Here is a 22,940-nt window from a genome sequence, read left to right on the forward strand (position 1 = left end):
CAACCTGTACCAGGTATTAACTCAAAAAAGTTAATTTAGTCTAACTTGATAAATTAACTTGTATGTTCATGTAAACAGACTAGTATTCATTTGTTTGTACCTGACATGTTTAGACTAATTCCTGCAGTCGTCTTCTTCTGAAGAACACTAGTCTGTTTACATGAACATACAAGTTAATGTACCAGGTATGCTGAATTAAAAAAATCCACTTCATTCATGGGGAAAATTTGCCAAATCTTAACAGTAAATTCTCACATCCAAATTGAAGGTGTAATTTAATGAGTAAATCATTGAACATGTTGAATTGGTCTGGTTAACCATATATCTTATGGTTAAATCTTTTGACTTTGACTTTTCACATCAGTCCATGATTACGCTAGCACAAAAACTGTTTAAACCTTTAAATGCGCCATTCGTTTTCAGAACGTCTTTGGTCCCTTTGTGTGAACGTTGTCCCCAGGTCTCATCTTATCCCAGAACATAACCAACATCTGCCAGACCTTCCCAAACCTGTGTCTGCGTGGGAGGTGTGTCCCCACGGTGGGGATCGGATACCGCTGCGAGTGCAACATGGGCTTCAAACTGGACGGCAGAGGAGTGTGCCTGGGTAACAGGCTCACATTGAATGAATGTACTCTCGTGGACACAGGCAGAAGAAGATGATAACAAACCCTGTTCGGGCTTGAATGTCCCGACGTCACCTCGTAATGACCGCCTCCATTTTGGAAGCATAGCCGCATTGAATGTTCTTCTTTTTAGTTCATTGTTTAGCAATTAATCATGAGAGGATTTGTCATTATGGGACGAAACGGTCATTGAAACGGTCACAGCGTTTCTCATGCAAGACCTGGCAAAACTCTGTTTTCATTGGCCTAGGTTACGGTATACATTTTTTAGGATTTAACATAGCTACAACTCTCTTGAGGAATATGAAAATTGAAAAATGATGCAACAGCCCTGTTGAGAAACAGATGCTGACCTAATGCTGATGTTGTTCTCTAGACGACAACGAATGTGACAGAAACCCGTGTGCGCACGGAGAATGCGTCAACACACCCGGGTCCTACATCTGTCAGTGTCCACCTGGCTTCCAGTCCACTGCCACCAAGACGGAGTGTAGAGGTCAGAACCACACATACAACCACACACACATACACCTACGCAGACACACATGCAGTCCATACGCATACAAACACACACACACACCCACAGACACAAATGCAGGAGCATACACACGCACACACACACACACATGCACACACAGACACAAACAGGCACACACACAAACATACACACTGTCACACACTGTCACACACAAGCAGGGACCTACTTTTACACTGACACACACCTAGCCTTGCTTAACGCCTTTTTGCTATATTTCTTAAGATGTTGACGAGTGTGTGGCCAACGGGCGTATCTGCAACAATGGACGCTGTCTAAACACGGAGGGCAGCTTCCACTGTGTCTGCAATGCCGGATTTGTGATCACCTCAGATGGAAAAAACTGTGAAGGTGTGTCCCCAGCCTGCGTAAAAAAAAATAAACTATGCTGCTAGACACACGTTAATGTGTTGGCTTTTCCTCCAAACTGCTGCACAACAATTCTTCTGTGTGTGTGTAAGTTGTATAAACACAGTTTTTGTTGATTTTCAGACCAGGATGAGTGCCTGATCAGAAACATGTGTCTGAACGGGCTGTGTATCAACGAGGACGGCAGCTTCAAATGCATCTGTAAACCTGGCTTCCTGCTGATGGCAAGCGGACGCATGTGTGTAGGTGTGTATCCTGCAGTGTTCAACAGGCATCCAATGGCCTTTGAGATCATTCACTGGAAAACAGATCAGTTTGTTTCACGCTACACCTTGGATAGATTAATAGTGGGGGTAATGGAATTCCCTCGCACCATTCGTCCGAAGGTCAAAGTTTTACAGATAAGCAAGGGAAAATTGAATTACTGGCTTCGACTCTGTTGGACTAACTCATAGACAGATATGAAAATATGTCTGAAAGCATTAACTCCTTGGTGAAGAAAATACATTTAGCATTCATACTTTAGCATTCATCGGTTGTATTCCTGGCATGTGAGTTTGAAGCTCCATGTTTTGTTGGGTTAGTCTGGAAAGTGTCTACTTTGATTGTTCTTTGGGTTTCCCAGTCTCTCTATGATGTGCTTCTCAGAACAGCCAGTGAAAAATCCCCCTAAAAGCCCTGGAAAAATCCCTACACACACAGACCGGGCCAGCTGTAGGTAGCAGAGAGCTGGAGCTCAGCACTTCTGAGAAGCGCTTACAGCAACCCTGGTCTGAACTTGCTGAACAGAGAGGGAATAACATGGTTGGTTTCTGCCCGAACCATGACACTACAGAAGCACTCCAGCTAATGACTAAAGAGGAGATTTTCAGCCTGATCCTATGACAATGCCTAGTAAAAAAATAAAACTGCATAGGAATCAACTGTTGCTGTGAAAGTGAATAAGACGCCCTAAGACCTTAATAAAAGAAAAAAAAAACATTCAATAACAACGAATGCCTTCGTGTATGATAGTTTAACATAAAAAACGCTAACCATTAATAGAGCATTTGGTACCATGTTGCTTTGGAGTGTAGATGTGCTGGGAAATACTGGTCCAAGTAAGTGAATAAATAAACTATGTGGGTAGAGGGTGCTGATATATGCAGTCATGACTAAGACAGTAGTCTAGTGGAGCTCTAGGACCTCTACTCCAAGGAAACCCTCCCCCATACCCCGACACACCCAGACATCATAAGCATCATATCATTATGTAGTATCCTCATTAAGATAATGGTAGCACAAGGCCGATAGAGCCATAGGGAGGTTGTTTTCTTAACTGAGGTCATCCATCTGACTCTTTGCTGCAGGGTTGGCCCGTGCTTCCAAACAGCAAAACGAATGAACCACCTCATTTGAAAAAAGCACGGGTCCGATTTCACATCTGTACAACATTCAATTGTTCTGTATTTGCAGACACGCTGATTGGGGTCTGCGGTGGTGTTTGTGGTGCAAACATTACTTTCTTTATTGGAGACATACTCCACCACTCCACCACTGGCCCTGTGATAGATATGCACCGTTGTTGTGAGACACTAAACTCATTCCAATATGAATATCAAGCAAGTGTATAAACAATGAAAACCTCACATCGAAAATCCTGGATCTAGCTGGGGATGGGTATTGGTTTTCACTTCTCCTCAGACATTCTTAGGCCGACTTTCAATTGGTATGCACTATCAAAAATGCCTGCCTGTTTAAGTGGTCACTGTGTTTAGTAGCATCTTTTCCATGGTTGTAAGTACGATTTCAGAACTCATACCTTCCTCACATCGTATCTGTTGGTCTCCATGCCGGTAATTTACTTTTTTGATGAGGTTATCGCACTGTTACCGCAGTGACAGCGCGGTACAACCTTGGAGTCACTCTTCAACAGTGACCAAGTGGTCACAGGTTCACCGCTAACCCCTGTCTCTTTTCCCCCTCTTTCTTGGTCACGGCTCCAGACATTGACGAGTGTGAGACACCCGGCATGTGCATGAATGGCCGCTGTGTGAACACAGAGGGCTCTTTCCGCTGTGACTGTATGCCTGGCCTGGCCGTGGGACTCGACGGCCGGGTCTGTGTTGGTAAGTAACACCCCCCTTACGGCCCATGTCCACATTGGGTCTTTTTCTGAGCACCTGCACCTTTCTTCAATTCTTTCCAATGAGGGGAGAGCAAATGTAGCCGCATAGCACCACATAAACGACTAGGGATGACAAAACGACAAACAAATGTTGATGACGATTTTTTGCATAGGCAATGTGTTTTGTCAGGACAGACCCTTCGTCGAATCATACGATATATTTATGCGGCTAATTGATGATTCTTGGTGACTTTTTCAAGGTTTAAAAACGTGTAAATAATCAATTTGCTGATCAGGGTTTCTGTTAACTATATCTATTCTATAATATAGTCTACACTATAGAAAATAATCTACCTTCATTTATATAGTTAATTAATGAAAACCAACAGTGGCCACTATGTCTCTATGGTGACCACTGTAGCACCGCATTAACATCACCAACACTATGACCGCAGTAACAACACCATCACCAAAGTAACAGGATTATTACCACAACACCATCAACACCACAGTAACAACACCATCACAACAGTGACAACACCCTTGGTGATTATCACCATCTTTAATCAAGGACACCTTACTTTTCCACCTCTCATTTGTTTTTGTCCCCATTTTCTACATTCCTGCATTCCCTCGATGACATTTAATTGGGGTGTTGTGCCAAAGTGTTGAAATGCTGTTAGGCTTCCAGTAGGACTTATGCCTGGGTAAGTTGAGCTCATGATGAGATCAGCGTGAGAGAATGCATGAAATCCAAGGCTGGATAAGATTGAGATCGACAACTGTTTGCTTTTTATTCCGTTGTTTGTCTGTTTATCATTGCCACACAGACTCAGCTTTTCGCCTTGCCCTCTCTTTATTAATCACACATACATGCACACACTCTCTTCATCTCTTCCCATTTCCCATTCTTCGTTCCAGAAAATCTATGATTTGACCCGATGTCCCTTTTCACCACTACTCCGTTCTCAATTCGTAATGTCTTTCTCGCCCTCTCAGACACACACATGCGCAGTTCATGTTACGGTGCGTACAAGCGAGGACAGTGTGTGAAGCCTTTATTCGGAGCAGTTACCAAGTCTGAGTGTTGCTGTGCCAGTACGGAGTATGCCTTCGGAGAGCCCTGCCAGCCATGCCCGGCCAAAAACTCTGGTAAGGATATTAAAAATCCACCCTGATGGTCACGCATACAGAGTGCAACCCCACCCTGCTCACACACACAAACACACACACACTCACACACACACACACACACACACACACACACACACACACACACACATGCACATAGAGAGAGACACACACACGCAAAAACACAAACACACACACACAAACACATGCCTACATGACAACAATCTCACTGATACAGCAGTTTGTGCCGCACACACACACACACACACACCCCCCCCCCCCCACACACACACACACACACGCACACAAACACTGGGCAGAAACACACTCACAGACACACACACACATACAAACACACAGACAAACACACACACGCACACACACATAGATGGTTACACCCACAGTTACACCCACTAACCCCTAAAACCATGTGGACACACACACGAATACACCCACACCCACACAGCAAGTCACTTCTCATTAGTTCAGGACAATTAAAGTCTTCATATCAAAAGATTCCGGAACCGTTCCACATTAAAGCGGCTGTTTTATATACATTGCAGCTAAATAAGAAGGCCTGGAAATGGATAATGATATGCTATTACATTTTCTGCTTTGAGATCTCTTTACTAAGTACTATGTATTTTTTAGGATGTTCAGTATATATGTTTACATATGTTTATAAAGTTTATACTTTATACTTGATCACATGTTTTGTGTCTTACAGCGGAATTCCAGGGCCTGTGCCCAAATGACCTTGGCACAACCAGTGATGGCAGAGGTAAATGGCTTTAGGGTTTGGTAGCATTTTGATTGTTCCAATGTTTTCTGTTGTGTAAAAATAAAACAGACCAATCAGCTTAACGCCTGACCTCCCCAGATATTAACGAGTGTGCCCTGGACCCTGACATCTGTCATAACGGTGTGTGTGAGAACATGCTAAGAACATACAAGTGTAACTGCAACGCAGGCTTTGAGGTGGACATCACTGGAAAGAGCTGTGTAGGTGGGTAACACGAACAGCAGCACCTGAACTATAACCACTGACACCTCTGGCCTTAACCAACGGCCTTTTGTTAGAAAGGCTTTTAGTACTAAAATGGTAATCGGCTTAAAGCATCATGGAAGCGTGAGGTGTAATTTGTGATTGTGCGGTGGCTTTCCAGACATTGACGAGTGTCTGGTGAACAGACTGCTGTGTGACAACGGCCTGTGTAGGAACACACCAGGGAGCTTCAGCTGCCACTGCCCACCAGGATACCGCTTCGATACCCAGACGGATGTCTGCGATGGTGAGATCGACGCTCGCTTCTTTCGTCTGTGTTCACAACTCGATATTCCTTCACCTAACATCTCTGTGGGAGGTGAAAGAAGCACGCAAGGTGAGACCTGACACCCCCATTTTGTTCCCTTCCAGACGTCAACGAGTGTTTGTCCAGCCCATGTGTGAACGGGGATTGTCTGAACAGCCCGGGGTCCTTTGTGTGTCTGTGTACGTCAGGCAGCACACTGGACACCACTGGGTTACAGTGTATAGGTAAGAGGACCTTGAAGTTAAGCCATCTGCAGGAGGTACACATGCTACCAACACATTCATTGTGACATCGAGTGTGCAAAAGATTATTGATATATGCAATTCAAATATAATACAAATCTCATGTTTTGTCACCCGTCATAGTCAACGCTGAGACCCTCAAGATATATTAAAAAAAAAAGAACATGTCAAGTATTCATGAGTTCACCAACTGTTTACGTGAAATTTAACTAGAGACCACTAAAGGCACATGCTGGCTGAAGATAATCAACGAGAGGTGTGAGGTCAACATCAACGGGGCCACGCTCAAGTCCCACTGCTGCTCCACCCTGGGGGAGGCCTGGGGCAGCCCTTGTGGTCGCTGTGAAGCAGGTAGGCCCAGCAGGCCTTGGCAGCTCCATCAGCTGAAGGGCTGGTCTCCATGCCTTATGGTCCTGTGTGCTAGAGCACCAGATATTACAGTTTTGAGAGTATAGATAGAGAAATCCTTCGGTATTCCCTACATTGCATTCAATCTTTGCAGAGAAACACGAAGTGGGATCTTCTGGGCCATAGTTGTTGTGTCTGATTGTAGAAATAAACAATGCAATATTAAACACATTTTTGTTAAACAAAAATAAACAGGAATGACAATGGAGCAACAGCAGCTGTTGGTCTCATTTAGAATATTTCTGTCCGGCCATTCTCACTGAGTCTTTCGTTTCCCCAGATCCGTTCTGCAGTAAGGGCTACGCCAGAGTCAAAGGAAATCTCTGTGAAGGTAATAGATTAATTGAGCCTCAACTCTTTGTTAATGCTATGCTAATGAACATTTAGCAAATATGCTAATGTGAGAGCAACATCAAAAGTGTTAAAAATGTGTGTTGTTCCCCCTCTCACCAGACGTGAATGAGTGCGAGGTGTTTCCTGGGGTGTGTGTCAATGGGAAGTGCGTCAACAATCAGGGCTCCTTCATCTGCCAGTGCCCCGCAGGCATGACCGTGGACGCCAGTGGCAGGACATGTATCGGTTGGTACCTTTTTCTAACTCGTATTACATTAACACTCACAAAACTCACCCAATACATCTGTGCTCTGCTGTTAAAATACTATAACAATACATACACTTTACAGGAACATTTACCAAAGAACTAAAGTGCCCAGAAATTAGCTCTCTGAAAGAATGAATGAATGAATAACTTCAATTACTTCAAAAACTTCAACAAGCACACACAAACAAATCATTATGAAAATGATAATAATAAATGTAGGTATTTTCCAAATAAGTGCGCCCAAATTTATTTTTGTCATTACTTCTGTAAAGTAAACACAAATATGAGTAATCAGTCCAATTCATTCGATGCATTGTCAACTGAAACTCATAGCACAGTGATTGTGAGCTAGCCTCGGTTTTTCATGGAAAAAAATATCTATATATAATCTTTATCTATTTCCCTGGTCCCTGTGACATACCCTCACACTATTTGAAAACCTTTGTGCAACCCCAGCCTCCAGTTTTACACAGACGCATCGCGAAAGACGTTCGTCCCCTGTCTTCTGTTTGATAGGGCCTTTCTGCTTTTCTTCCTAAATCTGGCACTCCGGCATTGAAGCCACTCTTATTTTAACATGCAATGTATGAACGTCTCTGTGGCCCCCAGACCTGCGCACAGAGCACTGCTACCTGACCCACGAGGACGAGCGCTGTGCGGCCCCTATTGGGGGCAAGCATCGCGTCGACGCGTGCTGCTGCTCTGTGGGCGTGGCCTGGGGCCCGGAATGTGACGAGTGTCCAGAGAAAGGTACCCAGGACTACAACCAGCTGTGTCCCCGGGGCCCGGGCTTCTCCCACAGGGGGGACTTCATCAACGGCAGGCCCTTCCTCAAAGGTACGGCGTCAATCACACAAACACACACACACACACACACACACACACACACACACACACACACACACACACACACACACAAAAATAGGACTACAAATACTGTACTGTGAAAAATCTCTAAATATTCAAATAAGCATTGTTCATGATTAATAAGACCTATGGTGTTTCTCTTTCTCTCAATATTCTTATTGTGGTCTGTCTGTCTGTCTGTCTGTCCGTCTCTATACCTGTCTATCTGCCTGCCTGACTGTCTGTCTTTCTTTCTCTCTGCCGGTCTCCTGTGTGACTCTCTGCCTGTCTGTGTCTCAGATATAAACGAGTGCAGGATGATCAACAGCCTGTGCAGCAACGGACGGTGCCGGAACACCATCGGCAGCTTCCGCTGTCGTTGTGACAGCGGCTACTCTCTGGACCATGACGAGAAGAATTGCACTGGTCAGTAGCGGAGGACCCAACCTGCTGGCTTCTCATGCGGACCTTTGACGGCCCAATTAGATAGACCAGAGTTTCTTCATTTCATCACAAAAAAAGACAGCAATACAAACAATTCCATTGGTGTATTCCAACACCAACTGCTTGTTTTGAGTTTTCCATTGCTGTCTGGGATTTTATACAGTTACTTGAGCGTGACCACACACATTCGTTCTGATCAGTACGGTCGATGGTTGTAGTGCATGCACACCGTTCACATTGTCAGGTCTCAACTCTCCCAACATGTGCGGCGCAAAAAGCCTTCCATGTCATTCAATGTCACCAGAAAACTAGTGATAGAGCGAAAACAAGTCAAACTGTTGACTTTTCTCAGCGGCATTGATTGTTGAGAGAACTTTGAAAGAGAGTTTGGCTCTTTAAATCTGTGTATAATTAGCTTCTCTACTACAAAGAGAGACCAAGGATATTGTTGCCCATTACTTAAAAGATGTGGTCAAGCATTGCACTAGATATTATCTTTGGTACAGAACTAACCAGATCCTGTTCATTCTGTCTGGTGAAGCTGCCCGCTAAGAGTAGAGAGATGTAAAGATACACTTTGGTTGATTTTCCCATCAGTCAATAGTGGAACAAACAATATCTTATTTTTGTCAAGTAAAGATATCCAAATTACTAATTGACTCAACATTTTTTAAGGGGCTTTAGGCACCATGTCATTTGTTAGAGCGGAAAGGGTCGTCTTTTGAGTCTAAGCTGTTGCATTTCAAAATATTATGCTTTTCTGCTCTCTCTCTTTATGACAAAAAAAATGTACCTACAACCCCTTTAAGGATCCATTTACATGGAAAAGGAAAAGTTTTCATTCAACAGCATTATTTCACACATCCTGCTGATGTGAAGAAATATACGAATATGTGGATTTGGTTTAAGATTGCTAGGGTACACTATCGTAGAACCACTTAAGTAACAAAATAAAGTACATTGGAATACACATATTTCCTTGGCTCTCTTGTTCCCTTGCAGACATCGACGAGTGTCGCATCTCGCCTGACCTGTGTGGCCAGGGCACGTGTGTGAACACACCGGGAGACTTTGAGTGTGAGTGCTTCCAGGGATATGAGAGTGGCTTCATGATGATGAAGAACTGCATGGGTAAGAGGCCAAACCACAGACACACACACAAATGTGCACACACGCACGCCGTAACACTCTCACTCACACACTCATACACTCACAGGAATTCCTATGTAGTCTACAGAAGTCCTTTACAGCAACTGTCTCTTTTCAAGGGGTCAGCGTCTGGGATCTGAAGGCCCATTGCTGGGTTCTGTAGAACATGCTATTCTTTTAGAACCGCACTAGCCCCATATCACAGTCACTTCCTCTTCCCTTCTGGGCCTACAGGGTCCCTGGGTGTGGATGCTAGTCATGCTCTATATTATGCCTGATGTAATCAGAGGGGAGAGCGAGAGAGAAAGAGGGAAAGGAGATGAGAGACAGATGGAGAAATATAGAGAGAAATAGAGACTGACAAAGGAATTGACATTGGGATAGGTGTATTTGGGAAGATAAATTGAGTATAGGACAAAAACAGAGGGATGAAAGGAAAAGAGCGAGAAACGGAAGAGAGACTGATACACAGCTAGAAAAAGAAAGATATGCACTCACAACCACACACAGAGATAGGGGAGTAGGGGAATTAAGGAGGGACAGAGTTGTGTTTATTATGGTAAGAACCATTAGGATGTTTGAGAGTCCTTCCCACTACGGTAAACTGCCTTCCAGTCTCTAACCCGCTCTATGTCTTGAAGTTAGCTGGGCTTAGTTGCATGAACCTTGTTGCATACAAGGGCGACACCCAAAGCTACAACAAAGGCCTATAAGTGTCAGTACAAGTTCTAATAAAAAATGTTGTCCCCATCATTAGAATAATTTGTGTCCACCTCTGATAACTTATGTTAACATTTCAGTCAACACCCGGTGGGCCCACTCGGAATGGGGACATGGTCATTTGCCAGTTAGTAAGTGTTAACCTGTCCTCCCAGACATTGACGAATGTGAGACCAACCCCCTGCTGTGCCGTGGGGGTCTGTGCGTGAACCGGGAGGGCAGCTTCGAGTGCGAGTGTCCGGATGGCCACCAGGTCTCCCCTGACGCCACCGCCTGTCTAGGTAAGTGACTGTCCCCGGTCCCTCTCTCCTCTGCTGATCCAACCGATTAACTACAAGGCAGTGAGCTTCTAGGTCCTACTGGTCTCTGGGTTTAGTGTGGCCTGACGCGGGTTCTTGAGTTGTTTTTGAGAGGGTGGGTGAGTTGAAGCCAGGTCATGGGTATTTGATTGCCCTATGTGTATACAATTTTATTGATGAGCTGATTGTATTTTGTGTGTATTGTGTGTGTGTGTGTGTGTGTGTGTGTGTTTGTGTGTGTGTTTGTATGTGTGTTTGTGTGTAGGCGTGTATGTGTGTGTGTGTGTGTGTGTTTGTGTGTGTGTGTGAATGATTGCCTGCGTGCTTTTGTGCGTGTGTGTGTGAGTGTGTGTGTGTGTGTGTGTGAATGATTGCCTGCGTGCTTGTGTGCGTGCGTGTGTGAGTGTGTTTGTGTGTGTGTGAGCTCATTAAGACCCTGAAACAATGATGAGCCAGTTATTCATTCTGCTTGTATATTTCATTTCAATGACCTAACTTAGTGTGTAATGGTTTACACATATATTACCTCATTCACATTAACTACTTTTTGCAGCTTGTGTATATTCTTTATTACGAGCTAACCCCGTTAGAGCAAATATATAATCAAATACAATCCTTCTCCAATTCATAGATACTGAGGCAATCATTTGCTATTATCCTGTAATCCTTTAAAGGAAACTGTTCAGATAGTGTAGCATTGAAGTGTTTATGAATGTAATCTATTGATAAATATTGAGAGGAAATCCCCTTTCACTCGTCTCCTCTGTCCAGGATTATTTAAGCTCCTATTTTCACTCTCATCTGATACAGGGCTATTTGAATGGGGATAGATGACAAATCACGTTGGGGTGGATTGTATTTTGTAATCTTAACTCACCGTCCTTATATACAAAGAATTAGGCTCAGGGAAGCCTCAAAGTGGAACAAAATATGATGGGAAGTCAATGTACGTAAGTGTTTCCACTGTTTAGTACTGTACGATGACCCAAAAGCGTACATAGTCAACATTGTAGTAATTCTTTTTAAAAATGAACTCTTTGGCCTTTAGGGCGCAGCCATCAAGGATATACACAGCCAATGATGTCACCAAAATAGTGTATGCTGACAATACACACTCTGTACAGCAAAGCATACAGTACAGAAACATGGAATAATAAGGGAAAAAATATGTAAATGGTCAAAGAAAGTAACAGGGGCTACTGCATTTCCCCTAAAGCAAATTCTATTCAATATCTTTACCCCGGTTTCTAATTGACCTAAACAACAGGCTTTGGCCATCCCCACCCTGGCTACGTATACTGGATGTATTTTCAAAATGAGATAGGTTCATACAGCACCAAAAACAAAATGAAAAAAGAGATATCAACAATGAAGGATCGTGGAATCATTTGAAGTATGTGTGTATCTCTTTAAGTCCCAAACTAAATTTACACTAAAGTGGTTTTATGAATGAATGGGCTCAATGTCAAACTCATTGTGTGTGTGTGTTTGCGTGTTCTATACATTTGTGTGTGACCATGGCCCTCCTTGCCTCCCTCGCAGACATCAACGAGTGTGAGCTGAGCGACAGGCTGTGCAGAAACGGCCAGTGTATCAACATGGTTGGCCGCTACCAGTGCTTCTGCGACACTGGATACAAATCCACGGAGAGCAGACTGGAGTGCGTCGGTGGGTCACTGCCCTTGTGTTTGTTCTGTGTTTGTGGATGATGCAGTACCATTACCATGGCCCTGTCCTGTTGATGGGGACGTGCTAACACATGGGATTGAATGTGTGTCACTTTCTGTCCCAAGACATCGATGAATGCACCATTGAGAACGGCGGCTGTGAGATGTTCTGCACCAACTCAGAGGGAAGCTACGAGTGCAGCTGTCAGAGTGGCTACGCCCTGATGCCTGACCTGAGGAGCTGCATAGGTCTGCCTCTTTGTCTGTCGGTCTGTCCCTCCGTTTGTCTGTCTCTTTTTTTCTGTCTCGTTCCATATGGTTCACTGTCTCTATTTCTATGTCTGTCCGTCCGTCCGTCGGCCTGTCTCTCTGTCCTCCAGTCTCCCACCTAGTCCGCACAAGGTTCCATGTGTTGCTAATTGACAGAGCCAAGCTCCACGCGACTCTGACTCACTACTCTGATGTCACTTCAGAAATATCTGAATGACGGACATTTTGTGAGGCTTTGGGATAGTCACACAAATAGACAGTGAGCCTCTTCAGCCCTCCTTTGGCACACATGTTGGAAAATATATTTGATCCAGGAAGTTCTGTCATGCCACACCATGACCTCAGTGTGAAACTCTATCTACTACATTAAAAAGTACCCACCTGAAGTGACTCGGTTCCATTCTATCTAGCTTGTTACACCCAACATACTCCGAATCCACCATGCGTTCTCTCCTAATCTATTCTATTAAGTTCTTTCGGTTTCATTCAGTCTTGTCTTGCGTATCTTACCATAAACCTGTTTCCAATGACCAACCGTGCTGGTGTCTCCCCGTGCAGACATTGACGAATGTGAGGAGAGCCCCGAGGTGTGCGAGGGAGGACAGTGCACCAACACCCCGGGGACCTACCAGTGCCTCTGCTTCGACGGCTTCATGACCTCTGAGGACATGAAGACCTGCCTTGGTAAACACAACACTAGTGTTTGCCAGAGAAACCTTGCAAGCGTAAATGTTCACTCTCACATGGAGGGCTTTCTATTTGCAGAGGCAAATAGCTCCACTCAACAAGACTTAGTTTAACAATGTAATGGATATATTAAAGGTCATCTAAGGTATGATTCATGGAAACAACTACAAGAGAGAGAGAGGGAGAGATAGAGTGAGAGAGAGAGAGAGAGATAGAGCGAGAGAGAGAGAGAGAGAGAGAGAGAGAGAGAGAGAGATAGTGCTGATGTGATGTAGTGGGCTTAGGAGAGAGGAATGCATGACATTTAAATTCCTCAGAAACAAAAAGTTCTTCAATGATGTAAAGGTATTAAACAAACAAACACACACACACACAAACAAACACACACACACACACACACACACACACACACACACACACACACACACATACACACACACGCACACTCAAAGAGAGAACAACATTTCTCTGCTGTACAAGTTTCCTTATTTGGTTAGACTAAACACAAAAAATGTTCGGCCCAAAAAGACCAACATGTCTCCTGGAATGTTTCCTACTTTGATCTCTTTTATGTCATAGGCGGGCTCAACACAGTTTAGTAAGGGAAGGGTGGACACACTAACGCGTTTATCCTGGTGTTTACGATGAAGACATTTCATCATCTGAACAGCTCAACCATGTGTCTCCATTGGTATCAATCTGTTTGTCTAGATGTGGACGAGTGTGATCTCAACTCCAACATCTGTCTGAGTGGGAACTGTGAGAACACCAAAGGCTCCTTCATCTGTCACTGTGAACTGGGATACTCTGTTCGGAAGGGAACCACGGGCTGCACAGGTGAGCCGACACACAAACACACACACACACACACACACGCACACGCACGCACGCACGCACACACATACACACACACACACACACACAACCCCCCTCCTTACCCCTCCACACACACACACACACACACACACACACACACGCACACACACACACACATACACACACACACACGCACACGCACGCACGCACACACACACATACACACACACACACACACACAACCCCCCTCTATACCCTCCCACACACACACACACACACACACACACACACACACAACCCCCCTCCATACCCCTCCACACACACACACACACACACACACACACACACACACACACAACCCCCCTCCATACCTCTCCACACACACACACACACACACACACACACACACACACACACACACTATCTGTTTCTATACTGTAGACACAGATAGAAACACTCTCACAGATTTACGAGAGAGACAGGAGCCATACGGGTGGAAGTAAGGCTGAGATCACTATTCGCCATCAGATGTGTACATACTTTTATACCTTTGCTTGTTTAACTTGTCCGTCCCTTCATTAAGGTCAGTAAAACATTACGTCACCGTCGAAAAGGTTCCGCTACACATAAACCACCTGCCTGACTCACGACTCATTGTTGCTGTTATTCAGGAAGCTACGTAATACTTCACATCCTTAGGATGGCTACATAGCCCCACTATAGAGGCTTCATATCCTCAGGATGGCTACATAGCCCCACTATAGAGGCTTCATATCCTCAGGATGGCCACATAGCCCCACTATAGAGGCTTCATATCCTCAGGATGGCCACATAGCCCCACTATAGAGGCTTCATATCCTCAGGATAGCCACATAGCCCCACTATAGAGGCTTCATATCCTCAGGATGGCCACATAGCCCCACTATAGAGGCTTCATATCCTCAGGATGGCCACATAGCCCCACTATATAGGCTTCATATCCTCAGGATGGCCACATAGCCCCACTATAGAGGCTTCATATCCTCAGGATGGCCACATAGCCCCACTATAGAGGCTTCACATCCTCAGGATGGCTACAAAGCCCCACTATAGAGGCTTCACATCCTCAAGATGGCTACATAGCCCCACTATAGAGGCTTCACATCCTCAGGATGGCCACATAGCCCCACTATAGAGGCTTCATATCCTCAGGATGGCCACATAGCCCCACTATAGAGGCTTCATATCCTCAGGATGGCCACATAGCCCCACTATAGAGGCTTCATATCCTCAGGATGGCCACATAGCCCCACTATAGAGGCTTCATATCCTCAGGATGGCCACATAGCCCCACTATAGAGGCTTCATATCCTCAGGATGGCCACATAGCCCCACTATAGAGGCTTTACATCCTCAGGATGGCCAAATAGCCCCACTATAGAGGCTTCACATCCTCAGGATGGCCACATAGCCCCACTATAGAGGCTTCACATCCTCAGGATGGCCACATAGCCCCACTATAGAGGCTTCATATCCTCAGGATGGCTACATAGCCCCACTATAGAGGCTTCATATCCTCAGGATGGCTACATAGCCCCACTATAGAGGCTTCACATCCTCAGGATGGCTACATAGCCCCACTATAGAGGCTTCACATCCTCAGGATGGCTACATAGCCCCACTATAGAGGCTTCACATCCTCAGGATGGCTACATAGCCCCACAATAGAGGCTTCACATCCTCAGGATGGCTACATAGCCCCACTATAGAGGCGTCATATCCTCAGGATGGCCACATAGCCCCACTATAGAGGCTTCATATCCTCAGGATGGCCACATAGCCCCAGTGTGGAAGCTACATAGGATTAGTGTAGTAGTTACAAAGCCCCAGTTTGGAAGCTTCATAGAGCCGGTGTTGGATCTTCATAGCCCTAGTTGGAGAGCCACACTTTATGTATTTAAATTGGAAAATTGGTACATTTATTAATTTATTTATTTGCCTGGTACCATGCAAAAACATTGTTAAAGTTAAAAACACGAAACAGATTGCGCACAATGTTTCTAGTCTAAGCTAATTTGCGCCTCAGTCGCTAATTGACGACAGCCTATTCTGTCTGTTATTCACTGGGAGGGACATGGTGTATGTGAGTCAGCTGCAACACAATGTTTTCCTCAAGTCCCAAACAAAACACTCAGTCTGACGTATGACTCCCAGCAGTCAGCCGCAACGTAAACATGGAACGTGAAAGCATGGACACACAGACACACACACACGCAGGACAGGCATTATGTCACCCACTCTTTCTCAGGCTAATCCCCTAAGAGAACCCATTCAGCGGTTTTAGTAAGCTGGTATTGCCCAAGCTTCCATGTCTGATTCACAGGATTGGAATCCATGCCGAGAATAAAAAGGAAATGGCTTCTAATTGTTGTCAAGCAGGATGTTTCGTTCTAAGGTCTTAAATGGAAAAGGATGATTGGTATTTTATCAAAGTTCAGTTTTATCAAAGTTCATTGTGAATTTATTCCTGCATGCATATAGATTAAATACAATGTGCAATTTGTGTGTGTGTATGTGTGTGTGTGTGTGTGTGTGTGTGTGTGTGTGTGTGTGTGTGTGTGTGTGTGTGTGTGTGTGTGTGAATTAACAAGAGAGCGTGTGTGTGTTGACCATGGGTATTTCACTACAGTTTAGATCTGATTCAGCTGTTCAAAAATCTTCCAAAAGAAGATTTAATTCCTTCCCTTTCTCTCTCGCTCTCTCTATCTTTCTCTCTTTCTATCTCTTTCACACTTCTTTCATAATCCCACATAGTTTGTGAATGTTTATGCTTCCAAAGTATACATTTTCAAATGTCTTTGTATATGAATGTAAGTTTGTGTGTGTGTGTGTGCGGTTTATGTTTTAAGTAGTTAGCATTGGGTGGGGTTATATGGTTGGAATATTACAATATTAGGACTTTTAGCAGAACATTCTCCCATCCTCCTCCCATCCTCTTGAGGTTAGAATTGGCTTTAACATGAGAGAAAGTGCTAATTTTGTTAGTTGCTAAATTATAAACAGATTGCTTTAAATTATTTGCTGAATAGCAGACTGCATTGATCTAAGAAATCTTTAAACAAAGCAACACCAAAAACGAAACTTTTGAATATTTGTGTCCAAAATAGTTAGTTAGTATTATATGAGCTTACGGAAAAATACAGCCCGGCTAGATTCATGGTGTGTGTGGGTTTTGCGGCATTTAAAAAATAATATGAATCGATCTATTCTTTGGGTGGCACTACAAATATGTAGCAAAGTATTTGCTCTGCGTGGTTTGGGTTTAAGATTTTCTCCCTAAGCCATATTCCTAAAACGTCCCTAGTCTAAACGTAGCACCTGGTTAATTCAGAAGAGAGGGGCGTGTGTGGCATTTTAAAGTCCCCTGGTGACAGTAATTCACAAGGCATTTCTTTAAACAAGCTCTTATTTTGCAAACAGAGGGGTAGTCAAGGCGACTGAATTACTTTTTACCAAATCATAAACAGACAAAAAATGACAGCTGCTGACAATTTATCTTGTTAATGGCCTTCACAACCACAAGGCATGTGTGAATCTGGACAGACATGAGAAAACCAGGAAGCAGGCGGTAGATGCCCCAGCTATGCACGCCAACCAAGACACACGGGACCATGTAATGACACGTCATTACAACTAATAATATACTGTAAATCACAAATAGAGAGCACTTTATATCACATTTGTGCAACAAAATAATCAGTATTAATAGAATCTGAAATAATCTAAATATAATCAAAGAACACACACATAATGCACACTAACAAGCGGAAAAAAAGAAGGACAGACAAATACGCAAACGTACATATTAACATTCAAGTCTTCTTTCACTTACTTGCTGGTTTCATCAGACTCCATCTTTAACACCAGCTGTAACCACTGGCACGCTCTTTCGCGTCTAACTAAAGAGTTTTCTACGTAAGACTGTGTGTACTTGTGCTTGTGTGTGTGTTTGCTCTACTCTCTCTGTCATCAACATTTTGTGGGAATTATCTTTAATTCTGTCTGTAATTGGAAACGCCTTGTATTCACCATGGCCTCATATTAAACCCCATGATCAAATGTAGTGTAAATATACCGCCGCCTCTCTTCAGGAAGACTGTAAACGAGATGCACTGATCTCTAATTGATAGTGTTGTAAATGACTACCTTCGTAACGACAGGGTGAGAAAGAGAGAGATAGAGGAAGAGAAAGAGCTTGCAGGCACACTGTCGTACACGCGCATCGTCACAAACACAAACACACACTAGTACACATGCATCCGCAGTCCTCTCACAAACACATTTGCATCCCTACACACAAAAACACACACACACACACAAATTCACACACAGACACACAAACTCACACACACACACACAAACACACGCATTCGCATCAGCGCGCACATACACACACAAACACACACTCACACACACACACACACACACACACACACATATACATAAACAGTTACATGTTTGTATACACACTCACACCCTCTTAAACAAAGCCACATGCAAAGACACACACATAGACACTCACACGTGCAAATGCAAAAACACGGGCAAATCCTTCCACTGGATGCTGCAACACCCAGTCCCCAGGCCACCGCCCAGTGATTGTGTTGTTCAGAATGTTCTCCTGGTTTGTTTTTTGACTCCATCAATAGCCCTTATTGTGTAAGCCTCACACTTTTTTTTTTTTTTTCAATTGTTTTACCTTCTTGCATGCCTCAGTGAAATCTATTCACTGTACGTATCCTAGTTCGTTCCATTTGAGCTCTCTGCTGAACCGGAGGCTGGCCATCTGAGGGCTCTGAGCGTACCCTACCGCAATGTAACACTTAGGCCTGTTGACCGCAAGAGACAGAATGACGAGGAAAGCTTAATTGTTCCTCCTCTATAACTCCACTGGGCTCCTGTTTGACGAGCTGTTCCCCTGTAAAGGGAAGAACCTCTTCCAATAACAGAGGAAGGCACTAAATAGGCACCTTGTGAGACCATCCAGATGTTTAAGTTTGCATTTTTCTAATTAATATCAATCTGGCCTTCGCTGGGCAGCAATTCATTTCCCATATGGCCGTCGTCCTACATTGTTCTTAAAACCCCATCTAATCAGTTTAAATAATTAAGCAGTGCTCTTTCCTAGTTGGTTGGAAATAAACCAAAAGCGTATACTCCTCTGAGAAAAGCCTGCCTGATAGGTGCCGCCATTGTTTTTTCAATCCAGCAGACTGTGGCGCTCCATGTTGATCGTGAACTGAAACTCCCTCCCCTGAGCGCAGATTGGTCCTATAATGTTTTACTTTGTGGAAGAGGCATTCAACAGGCTTGAGGCAAGATTGATTTGTAGAGAGAGACAGAATGTGAAATCGCAAGTTAACAATGATGGTCTCAAGAGGCTAAACAAATAGAACCCTGCTGTGTTATATGACTATAGTGCTGCCTAATGTTTTGTCAAGACACAAACCAAACATAATCATGCTTTCCAGCGGTTTCCATCCACCTATTAAGATAGAATCTCAGCCATCGCCCTTTCCATTTTTAATTGAGTCTTGTCTGTTCCTCACGTTTCTCTTGCTCAGACATCAACGAGTGTGAGATCGGAGCCCATAACTGTGACAACCACGCCACGTGCACCAACTCGGCCGGAAGCTTCAAGTGCACCTGTGCCCCAGGCTGGGTCGGCGATGGACTCAAATGCACAGGTAAGCGAGGCCTGATAGGCTCAGGGGAGCCCCCCAAAGCGGTCAGCATGCATGCGGTCACAGGGAAAAGAAGACTGGTGAGGTTGTTAGGAGCAAAATGACGTGACTGCGGAGAAAACATAACAAATGCTCACCTCGACAAACTCATTTTGTTGCATTTCTTGCAACACCAAGGTTTTGTAACTCGCTGAAACACCGCAAATGATGGCAATGGGATCATTGCGTGTGGTTATGTCAGAAAAGCAAGGCGTGATTTATTTTGATCTGATTACTTTGTCTCCAGGGAGACCCCACCGGTCTTAAGTAATGCAACATTCAGTGACCGAACTGAAACCGCATTGAGCATAAAACAAGTGCGCCTGCAAGGGACTCCAGTCTCGGCCAGCAGAAAATAAATAGACTTTATTTGAAGTATGCTCTCTGCTTCATTCATGTCGAAGATGGACGGTGTTTGTGGAAAGTCATCATCATGGATTGATATAAATCCAAGTTCTGTTGTGTTTCAGACCTGGATGAATGCTCCAATGGGACCCACATGTGCAACAACCAAGCAGAGTGCATGAATACCATGGGCTCCTACCGCTGCGTGTGCAAGGAAGGATTCTCTGGAGATGGGTTTCACTGTTCAGGTCAAACCGGGTCTATTTATTTTATTTATTTATTTATTTATTTAAAAGGGACAGTGTGCATAAATCAACATGGCCATTACATCGGACATAGAAATGCACCAGATTTAGTTAAAAAACTATTTTTCATCTGTAGTCCCTTTCATCTGTGGCCGTGAGTCACCCTCACGGCCATTCAAAACCACATACTCACACGCACACACACACACACACACACACACACACACACGCACACACACACACACACACATGCATGCAAGTGTAGATACGTTATCTACATGCAAACAGGTAAGATAGTAGAATGCAAAGATACACAGTAGATCAGGAGGAAACGTTTGTGAATGGAGCCGGGTTTTTGTGTTTCGCAGACAGTGACGAGTGTGCAGATAACGGGAACCTGTGTGAGAGCGGCCACTGCCTCAACCTCCCCGGGGGCTACCGCTGTGAATGTGACATGGGATTCATACCCGCGCTCGACGGCAAGGCCTGCACGGGTAAGACCATCCCGGGAAGGCCCACTCCGGACAACCTCAACCCGCGGGCTGAGGGATGAGTGTGGCTCTTTCGCGTCAGTCTCATGTACTTGCTGTGATCCGGCCCTGTGAGGAGAGTATGTGTGTATGGTGACGTGTTCATGCAAAGTACTGTTGAACAGGTCGTCTGTGAGAGACTGGACACGTGACAAGCCTAATGAGGTGGAAGAGCATGGTCCTATCATTTATCTGGGTTTGATGTGTATTTGAGAGTTTTTGTTTGTGTGTGTGTACGTGTGTGTTTATGCCTGGATGTCTCCAGGCAAATTGTTCCTCATTTGAGGTGTGCTACGTGCACTTCCTATCACTGCCTGCCAACTTTCCACTTTCGTCCCAGGATCCACTAATCGCTCACAGCTGGGGCTCTCTGTCTATCTGTCTGTCTTTCTTTCTTCTTTTCTTTCCTCATCAACCCTGTACAGATATCGATGAATGTACGTTTTCCGACATCTGCGTCAACGGACGGTGCCGGAACATTCCAGGACTGTTCCGATGTGAATGCAACACAGGCTATGAACTGGATCGGAGCGGGGGCAACTGCACAGGTAACTGCTGTCAAAACCATAGCCCTGTTTTCTTTACCATTTCTTTGCTGCAAAATTGTATTTAAAACAAAATGGTTGACTAACAATAGAGATGAGCATCCACTTGCTAGGGAAATGAAGAAGTAAAACTCTTGGCTACTACTCCTCCTATTGCAATGGAATCGTGGCAAATATGATGACATAACTCGGAAAGACATGGAAAAACTCCCCCCCCCCCCCCCCCCCCCCCCCCCCCCCCCCCCCCCCCCCCCCCCCCACACACACACACACACAGGTGCACACCAACAGGTGCACACCAACACCCACATACACACCATGTCATTTTTATCCACTTTAATACCTTTGCCCCTGGTCATTTGCTGGGTGAAATGCAAAATAATGATTGGCCGGCTGGCCTTGTGTGTTTCTTAGATGTGGATGAGTGTGCTGACCCCAACTTCTGCATGAATGGAGTCTGCATCAACACCCCTGGCAACTACGACTGTCAGTGCGCACCAGACTTCCAACTCAACCCCACCCGGATGGGCTGTGTAGGTGCGGCAGGACAGTTGATATCTCTCAAACCCTTGCTAAGAATTTGTGTGTGTGTGTGTGTATATATATATGTATTTCATTATGTCACACATATGAGTATGTGTGTTTTTAACAAGTGCATCTCCCCATGTGTCACTTGTGTGTGCGCATGTGTGTGTACACATGCGTGTGTGTGTACATGTGTGTGTGTTTGTATGTGCTTGTGTGTGTGTGTTTGTGTATGTATGTATGTGTGATTTTGTGTGTGTGTGTGTTTGTGTATGTATGTGTGATTTTGTGTGTGTGTCTGTGTGTGTGTGTGTGTGTGTGTGTGTGTGTGTGTGTGTGTGTGTGTGTGTGTGTGTGTGTGTGTGTGTGTGTGTGTGTGTGTGTGTGTGTGTGTGTGTGCGTGCGTGTGTGTGCGTGCATGTGTACGGATGCACCTCTGCAGACACGCGCTCGGGGAGCTGCTTCATAGATGTGCATTCCCGCGGCGATGCTTCGGAGAGCCTGGAATGTTCCAACGAGATTGGAGTCGGGGTGTCCAAGGCGTCCTGCTGCTGCTCCCTGGGTCAGGCCTGGGGGAACCCGTGTGAATCCTGTCCCCTGGTCAACTCCAGTGAGTGGACCCAACACAGCACACTGCTTTCTATCAAGTACCCTTCCGTTGGGGCCACTGTTGCCATGTTTCTTAGCACAAAGCAACACAACTAGAATTTGAGTATTTTAGTTATTTGGAGTTATTTCAGTATTTGAGTTATTTAAAT

General features: G+C 44.6%; 1 protein-coding gene across 1 annotated transcript in view; it reads left to right on the plus strand.

Moving 5' to 3' along the window:
- Positions 1-22,940, plus strand: part of fbn1 (fibrillin 1) — a 62,295-nt gene that overhangs the window by 19,884 nt on the left and 19,471 nt on the right. Inside the window, exons 11-38 of the mRNA XM_079736786.1 lie at positions 1-13; positions 461-607; positions 1,003-1,122; positions 1,387-1,512; positions 1,654-1,776; positions 3,516-3,638; positions 4,637-4,789; positions 5,496-5,549; positions 5,649-5,774; positions 5,935-6,060; positions 6,186-6,305; positions 6,537-6,674; positions 7,012-7,062; positions 7,185-7,310; positions 7,942-8,169; positions 8,479-8,604; positions 9,625-9,753; positions 10,647-10,772; positions 12,333-12,458; positions 12,584-12,706; positions 13,286-13,411; positions 14,126-14,251; positions 19,834-19,956; positions 20,463-20,585; positions 20,951-21,076; positions 21,538-21,660; positions 22,072-22,194; positions 22,625-22,792. The exon at positions 1-13 is cut by the window's left edge and continues 230 nt beyond it. Coding sequence (XP_079592912.1) covers positions 1-13; positions 461-607; positions 1,003-1,122; positions 1,387-1,512; positions 1,654-1,776; positions 3,516-3,638; positions 4,637-4,789; positions 5,496-5,549; positions 5,649-5,774; positions 5,935-6,060; positions 6,186-6,305; positions 6,537-6,674; positions 7,012-7,062; positions 7,185-7,310; positions 7,942-8,169; positions 8,479-8,604; positions 9,625-9,753; positions 10,647-10,772; positions 12,333-12,458; positions 12,584-12,706; positions 13,286-13,411; positions 14,126-14,251; positions 19,834-19,956; positions 20,463-20,585; positions 20,951-21,076; positions 21,538-21,660; positions 22,072-22,194; positions 22,625-22,792 — 3,442 coding nt within the window. The remainder of the gene's footprint in view (positions 14-460; positions 608-1,002; positions 1,123-1,386; positions 1,513-1,653; positions 1,777-3,515; positions 3,639-4,636; positions 4,790-5,495; positions 5,550-5,648; positions 5,775-5,934; positions 6,061-6,185; positions 6,306-6,536; positions 6,675-7,011; positions 7,063-7,184; positions 7,311-7,941; positions 8,170-8,478; positions 8,605-9,624; positions 9,754-10,646; positions 10,773-12,332; positions 12,459-12,583; positions 12,707-13,285; positions 13,412-14,125; positions 14,252-19,833; positions 19,957-20,462; positions 20,586-20,950; positions 21,077-21,537; positions 21,661-22,071; positions 22,195-22,624; positions 22,793-22,940) is intronic.

The sequence above is a fragment of the Pollachius pollachius genome (assembly GCF_949987615.1).
Source record: "Pollachius pollachius genome assembly, chromosome: 5".
NCBI lineage: Eukaryota > Metazoa > Chordata > Actinopteri > Gadiformes > Gadidae > Pollachius > Pollachius pollachius.